The 8,302-nt window shown below is 38.1% G+C and overlaps 1 protein-coding gene across 2 annotated transcripts; it reads right to left on the reverse strand.

Annotated features, from left to right (window-relative positions):
• Positions 1-1,601: 1,601 nt before the first annotated feature.
• LOC122293197 (asparagine--tRNA ligase, cytoplasmic 2-like) lies at positions 1,602-6,861 on the reverse strand. Of its 2 annotated transcripts, none has more exons than XM_043101700.1 (8): positions 6,061-6,861; positions 5,093-5,329; positions 3,944-4,384; positions 3,118-3,303; positions 2,955-3,019; positions 2,724-2,853; positions 2,552-2,610; positions 1,602-1,967 (listed from the first exon to the last, which is right to left on the reverse strand). In XM_043101700.1, exons 1-8 carry the CDS (start codon positions 6,490-6,492, stop codon positions 1,784-1,786), a joined length of 1,734 nt encoding a protein of 577 aa, XP_042957634.1. In that variant the 5' UTR covers positions 6,493-6,861; the 3' UTR covers positions 1,602-1,783. The 2 variants fall into 2 exon arrangements, with proteins under 2 accessions (XP_042957634.1, XP_042957633.1); XM_043101699.1 differs by having other exon boundaries at positions 3,944-4,519; positions 6,061-6,858.
• Between the last annotated feature and the right edge of the window lie 1,441 nt (positions 6,862-8,302).

Below are 8,302 nucleotides of genomic sequence, written 5' to 3' on the forward strand. Positions count from 1 at the left end.
TAACAACCAATCAGAGGCCTTTAACAAGACATTGGAGAATTACCTCCGCTACTTTGTTTGAGACTGACCCAAAGGTTGGGCCCTTTGGATCTCCTTAGCCGAGTGGTGGTATAACACCACCACCTACTCAGCCACCCAACTCACACCTTTCAAAGTCCTTTACGGCTTCCCTCATCCTAAACTACTCAACTATTAGCAAGGAGCCTAAATAGTAAAAGCAGTAGATGCTAACCTGAGATCTCGCCAGCAAATCTCCAGTTGTTAAGGGAAAACCTGCACAAAGCCTAGAAGAGAATGAAGAAATATGCTGATTTAAAGAGAAATGAGGGAACTTTCAGTGTGGCTGATTGAGTGTATGTAAGGTTATAACGTTGCCGGCAGTAGTCTGTGGCATAGAGAAGGAATGTCAAGTTGTCTCCACGATTTTATGGACCTTATCAAATTATAGAGAGAATTGGAGAAGTGGCATACTGAAGCTTCCTGATGCGGCCCAAGCTCATCTTGTGTTTCACGTCAGTTTGTTGAAGAAGAAGGTGGGGCTTCTGGTTCAGTCAATCTCCACCTTACCATTGGTGGGTTCTTTGGGGCCTTTTAAGCCTAAGGCTAAGTCAGAGGAAGTGCTCGACAGGAGACTATGAGAAAAGGAAACTTTACCCACAATGGAGGTACTAGTGCGATGGCAAGGCCAGAGGGCAGAGAATGCGACGTGGGAAGAGTTTCACCAAATGAAAAAGGAAAAATATACTTGCAAGCACAATTGTGCACTAATCTATGCATCAATTTGATGTGATTGGTCAAAAAGTAGATTTTATTGAAAACAGTGTTAATTTAAATTTTAAGTATGAATGAATCAATATTGGTACGCAGATTAGTACGCCACTTTGTTTGTATATAGCAAAACTCAATGAAAAATGCCTACCCACACCTTGTAGGCAATGTGTTTTGAAATGACTGGGCTTTGTTACGAGCACAAGAGATCAAAGGGAAGGCTCGAAGAGAAGTGTGGAGGTTAGAGGAAGAAAGGGATAAGTGAAGAAGGGAAGATCGTGGGCCGTGAGACTTGTGGGTGGGCTTAAGAGTTCAAAAGGCAGAGAAGTAAATAAAGTGGGTCGGTCCGATAGTAGACGTATTTCATTTTCAAGTACAATAGTTGTGTTCGTTTGTCTCTTTTCTATTGGCTGTCATTTAGAGTTGGTGTTATTACTGGGTAGAATATAATGGCTGTAAGTTTGTTACCGAGATCCTTATATGGAGTAGTAACCGATGTACGTCTTCCTTATGTATGATATCAAGAATATTCTGAATATTCTCCTCTCCCTAATTTCTTCTGGAGGTCTTCCCCTCGAAGTGGGGTTTATCAAATTCTACTTCTATATTGTTACACAGTCTTACCCAAAAAGGTGACTTACAAGAAGCACTGGGGAAAATTTTATGTATGTCATGATGCAATCAACTCTATGAAGTATGAAGAGGTTAAATAGAATTCCTAATGGCTTGTGTAAAGCGTTGATGACTGGCAGATCATTTGCACATTTGTAGGTTGGCAATTATATAAAATGCTTTTGTTTGGTTACCAAGAAGACTCAGAAAAGAAACAAAGATTTGAGGCCTAAAAGTGAGGATCTATTATATGACTTTTCCGAGTATTTCTTTTAAAGCACAGTCAAGATACCAAGAGAAGGTGCATTTGCGGAGTACTTCCTTCTAATTATAAATCTGTCACGTACATTTATGCGTCCATGTGATGAACAGAGATTTCAATGGCAGAAAACCATCCACAGCATTAGTTGTTGGCTTTGCCATAACTCCTGGGAAAAGGGATAACATCTACAGCATCAGTTAGCCCAGTGGCAAAGAGAACCATATGGTCGAACCCAAGACTGAATCCAGAGTGCTCGACTGTTCCATGCCTGCGAAGATCTAAGTACCACTCGTACTGTTCTCTGGGCAACCCCAATTCCTTTATTCTGTCAACAAAAGCAATGATGAAATATGTTAATTTTCAAAGCTTCGAGGCCATAAGACTACATCACCATCCATATAGGCTGCAAAAATGAACCAGAAGATAACATAATTGTTCCCTTTAAGGGTATGTCTATTTTTGTTTCCGGTCCAGCTAAACTTTGCCTGCAGTTGTTTATTTATGTCATTTTGTACGATAAATCTGAATTATTATCTGACAAACAAGAAAACCATCAAGTCCTACCAGAATTTTTGTTACCCTAAATTTCTTGTTAGTTTGATAGTCCAAATAGAAAGTAATTCTATGTGTTCATAGACTACCTAGTGTCCATATTTATCAAATTTTAATCTGTGGATATGCATCGGAGGGCCACTGGCACCATAGTCTGTGAAACCACTTAGATCCGGGGCAAATGGAATAGTGTGACTAACATCTTTTGCAGGTGGTGATACTTCCGCTGGTATTGTCAATACTTAGTTGTTGTATAATTTATAGATCCAGTTGTCCACTCCCATGGCTTTCTCATACAACCAAACCCCCAGATACAATGCCTAACGAATGGCTAGATAGGGGTAAGATTTTCATTACCTCGAACTTAAAATGTCCAATCGCTCCTCGTTTTGGCTACCTGAAATTAAGATTCTTGCCTGCAAAAGATAATATTCATCCAGCTTTATGAACAGCTTAATTACAAGTCTGATTCTATACCAAAAAAGCACTTCAGTGTCAAAAGGACATTAAAAACTCTTTTTGAGCTCACCTTTGGTAGCACCAAATCAAATGCTGCAACAGTTTTTCTATCATCATTTAAGCGAGCATAAAATGGCTTAACTCCTTTTGGATAATTGTATATCATTACAGGGTTCTTGAACATCACCTCTACCAAATAACTGTAATGAAGTGAAAAGAAGTTAGATACTTTAAATAGTTACGAGGCCTCACTTCCTTCCTTTCAGACATGCATGCCCAATCGTTAGAAAAACTGGCATACCTTAGATGCTCTGCTGTGAGAGGAGCACCCCACTGAAGTTTTACTTCAAACTTCTGGTCTGCAACCTGGGATGAAATGTTAAAAACACATCTATAAGGCGAAAATTGTTCAGGTGAAAACGATCATCAGAAGATATGTCCAGGGAATTTTTAGTATGGTATACCTTTCCTAATACATCTACAACTTCAGTGTAGGTGATCTTTTCAACTTTACTGTATATCATTGATTGAAGACGATCAATACGGGTTTTGTCAATTCGTTTTGAAACAAATTTCATATCTTCGGGACAATTATCCAACACCCATTTGCAGAGGAACTTGAAAAAGTCATCTGCATAGCTCATGGCATCCTGAAAATTTTGGACATACTATGAGATAAAAGAGGGGAGTCCATCCACATATGAGAAAGGAAGACTGTCAAAAAGAAGTTTAAACAATTTCCATTTGGATATATAGTATGGTATACTGCAGATCTGAATTGTTTAAATCTCTAATTAAGCATGTGATATTATCACAATATGGGAGGTTATTGAAAAGGGGGATCTGCTAGCTATGCATTATTCTCTACGAAATTGAATTGGAGTTAAAACAAGTTTTGAGAGTTAGCATCAAGGAGTCAATATTTGATAATAATAAATCAGACTTGGTAAATGATCTACCCCTTGGAACTGATTTCAAGACTTGCTAAATGGAAGTAGTATACTAATTTTTTTGTGTGAACTGTTTACAAATTGTGCATGCAGCAGTAATAACACAATAGGAATGAGAATATTAATTACGGAACTAACTCAAGGGCCTCCCTTGATATTTATTTCTATGCATAAATCTCAACATGTGGTTCTAGGAAAGATGCCCTGAACACATTTTTAATAATGTTTCTTGAGGTGACCTATAAACTAGATTTGAAATGCATACTGGACACCATGGTTAAAAGGTATATATTTGTGACTAAAGAAATACTTAAAAATCAGGAGTAAAACGAGCTTATACCTCTAATTGTGCAAATGCCATTTCGATCTCAATCATTAACCTCTCTGCCACATGTCCAGCACAATCTGCCCGGAATCGGGGTCCAATTGAGTAAACATTTCCAAGGGCACATGCATAGCTCTCCAGGTGTAGGCAACCAGAAACGGTCAGATAAGTTCGACAGGAGAAGAAATCTTCAGAGAAGTTAACTTTATCGGGCTTTAGTGAAGTTCCTGGTTTTGATTTTTCTCTTGCTTTTAAATGTGACGCTTCATTTGGTTTCTGAAAATCCTGAAGCGTGGCAGCCAGTGCTTCCTTATTGCTTTCACTTTTCTTTAGTTCTTCAACTAGCTTAGCTTTCTCCTTCGCAGCAGACTTGATAACTTCAAGGCTAACACCTTCAGTGTCCTTAATGGTAGTTGGCTTCTCCGTCTTGTCTGGTTTGCCAAGAAGAGTCGTAACCTGGAATTTTTCAGTTAATCCTTCACTGTCTGTGGTCGTGATAATAGGTACTTGCATGTGAAAGAACCCAAGGTTTTGGAAGAATGTGTGAGTTGCAAAGGTCAGGGCATTACTGATTCTCGTAACAGATGCCACCTATATAATGTGAAACGTGCTATCAGAATTAGCAAAAAAAGTCCCATTACTATGATTGTGGTAAGAAAAACAGTACGTGTCCAAAATGGCTCTAATTGTCATGATTAAAAACTATTGTAAGTGCAGCCTCCTTAATAGGGGTTAGATGTGTGATGGTAACACTAGCAGGCTGTATTGCTCAAGAATTTGCATGATACAAGATCTAGAGCCTCACCATCAAGTTCTTTTTCCTAGAAGAAGCATTGAAATCATTCTAGAACTTCCCTTCAAGCACACAGAACTACTGGAAAAGTATACTGGCATTGTATAAACTATAATATAGCAAGTCACGAAATTATTTGATGTTTCTGTAAGTTTGGTTTCTATTATCAACCTAATGTTCATGTACGAGGACCCATATTTTCAAATAATTTAAACACATAATTATCCCACCTCAAAACATGTTAAAGTTGATTAAATGTAAAACTTATCTGGCACTGCATATGATAACTTCAAAAAGTGAGAAAATAACAAGAAATGGTCAGGAAGGACTACAACAAATACAATAAATGACAAAAGGATTTTTTACTTTACCGTAGTCGTCCGAGGTCGAAACTGGGAAAAATCCCTCAACATTTCAAATGGTAACTTTTTCTTTGATAACGGATACTTCTCATGATCCACTGTCCCTATATAAAGAATTTTATCCACTTTAAGCTCGATGACATGTTTTCCTTGTTCTGATAGCTGCATCAATACACCTTCCACCAGTATACAGGTTCCAGTAGGCAGGAGCTGGCATGGGGAAGCTATAGCAGAAGCTACAACAACCTGAGAGATTTTCATTCCAGACAGAAAGATTACATATATCCTAAGAGCCAGTGCGATGATTCAAACCAAGTCAACTAAGCCTTATTTCCAACTAATTGGAGGCGTCTATATTTGCCACTTTGACCTATCTAGTCTCATGAAAAAAAAAAAAAAAGAGTAAAAATGACGATATGCCTTCAGCAAAGGCAAATGACAGAATAATCAATCCCACAAAAAAAAATTAGAAGAAAATAAAAATGTGGCACTTAATATCTCAAAATTGTGGGTTCAAAATTTAGATGAGCTGTGATGGAGTAATATCATAGATTTTGGCCCTGCCGGTCAGCAAGTCTTTTACCGTGGATAATTTTGGGGTTTTGAGTTTAAGAAAGCTAATCCCAGAGGAACGTGGAATCTTCTACTGTAAGCGTTTCTTCGTTTATTATTTGTTCCGTCTACAAATCACATCAGTGGTCTAGACTCACGATAATCTAAAATTTTATCGTGTCGAGAGTATTAGCGTTCGAAAGTCAACTTGCATATCAACAAGCAGTTTGGATGCATTGCACGAACAGAATACAATAACTGAAAAATAGCAAAGAAAAATAAGGATGAACCCCCAAACTATCCAATGAAACTAATTGATATTCATTCACCATACCGTATGACAGCATAATAACAGATTTTTTTTATATGTATACCCTATCTTAAGAAGGGTGTGAACTTTGGAAAAGATAACCAATTGAAGGTACCTGAAGATAGCTAACACATGAGCCGTCGCTAACTTGCAAGAAAGCAATCGAAGGCGGGGGCGGCCTGGGAATCCCCTCTTCCGAATTTTCACGAATATGGTTGTAATTCCCACCACCTAAAACTTTCATAATTGACCGCAAAAAGGGTATCCGAGAGTGAAGAATTTCCATAAAGCTCGCATCTTTCGGCCCCATTGCACCCGTCCGAGCATCCGATTTTGGTGGAGGTGATGGTGACGGTGACGGCGGCAAAGGATCTTTCATCGTCACCTCCTTCGAAGACCTCACCCATCCTCCTATCACAACTCTCTCGCCAACCAGTCCCAGCCCTCCATCACTACGTTCCAATATAGTTTTCAAAACCACGCGGTTCGAGTACTTCAAACGAGTCACCCCCACCGGCATGGAAACCCCTGCTTGTTCGGTGGCCATTCCAAGGCGTAAAACGAGAAAAACAGAGAAATAGAAGAATATGGTAGGCGGGTTCCCGAAGTTCAGCTTTGTGTGTTAGAGGAGACATGGAACTTGGTGATATTGATCAGGAGGGAGAAACTGGATGCTTTGCTTGGGCAGTGACGCTGAGGAGAGAGAGGTTGGGGGAGAAGGGAAAGGAATAATTTCCGAGTTTCGGTTTGTGCAAGGTGGGAGGAGGAGGAGAAAGACGCATAGGCTAGAGGCAAACGCCAAGAGTTCAGTTTGGCATTCTTCAAAGGTTGGGCAGTCGCGGGAGTCGATGTTCCAACTCCAAAGTCAAAAGCGTTACGAAATACAAAGGCATCATCATTCGGAACAAATACACATTATTCACATTTTTTTCAGGGAATTTAGATCGCAAATACTCAAACCAATGTCTCTAATAATTAATATTTATACGATTATATAACTTTATATAAAGCCATCATAATTTTTCTCCCAAAAATAGAAGAAATCAAGATACGAACGGCCTTGAAAACTAATTATACCAATATTTGAATTTATTGAAAGAAAAAAAAAAACTTCAATATCTTCCTAATTAAGGATATAAAATAGATATTTTAACCACTTAATATTTCATAAATTTAGACTCACAAAATGACGTAATTTAATATAATATATTAGATTATAAAATTATGTTTATTATAAAATAAATCCAACAAATTATATAAAATTACATAAATTTATAAATTTATTTTTATCATATTTCCTTATAACTACAGTACTTTCTCACAAAAAAAAAAAAAACACTTTAATGCTAATGCCTGGTCATGAGCATGCAAACTTGCAAAGAGAAATGCAAGTGTTATGCTCTGTAAACTTTTACAGATGCTAATAATGGAAAAAAGAGGGTGCATCCTGACAGACAGATAAGCTAAGATTCAAACTCCTCTGAAGATCACTCACTTCAAGTCCAGTATTTATCTCATGCACCAAGAGAACTCCAACGCTTATCTGATATGCCAACTGCATCTTCTATCCCTCCTGATATATAGGAATTATAATGCTTTAGATAAGATTTATATTGTACATATATATTCCACCTGTAACTATCTCATTTAATGTAAATCTATATAAATAGAACAATACACATAGCTGAAGATTAAGTCAGCCTATTCATTCAAGCATTTACATGGTATCACTGTATCACAACCCTTTTGCTCACGTAATTTCTGATCCTATTTTTTTTTTCCCTATGGCTTCTTCTTCCACTGTTTTCATTGCTCCAAACCTCAACCAGTTGGTCTCGGCCAAACTTGATGGGTCAAACTATCTGATTTTGGTTGTCCCAAATGGTTCCCGTACTTAAAAGCAATGACTTGATGGGTTTCGTGGATGGTTTCGAAACTTGCCCATCACAATTTCTTCTTAATGATCAAGGGAAATTCACAACTGATCTCAATCCCAACTATGTCCTTGGGCATAAAAATGATCAGTTTGTGCTCGGATGGACTTATGCCACCTTATCTAATATTGTGGCTCCCTCAGTTTTTGGTATTACATCTGCAAGATCAGCTTGGATTACATTGGAGAAGAAATTTGTCTCAAAATCTCGATCTTGCGTTAGTCATTTAAAACGCAAACTTCAAGCTCTCACTCAAGACTCACGTAGCTGCTCTGCTTATCTTGATGAAACAAAGGAAATAGTTGCACAACTCAATGCTGCTGGGAATATTGTTGATGATGATGATCTGATTACCTCTGTTACTCATGACCTCAATCCTTCTTACCTGCCCTTTATGACCTCCTTATCCTTAGCCACCAGAGA

This window comes from Carya illinoinensis, chromosome 14 (assembly GCF_018687715.1).
Source record: "Carya illinoinensis cultivar Pawnee chromosome 14, C.illinoinensisPawnee_v1, whole genome shotgun sequence".
In the NCBI taxonomy this organism is placed as follows: Eukaryota; Viridiplantae; Streptophyta; class Magnoliopsida; order Fagales; family Juglandaceae; genus Carya; species Carya illinoinensis.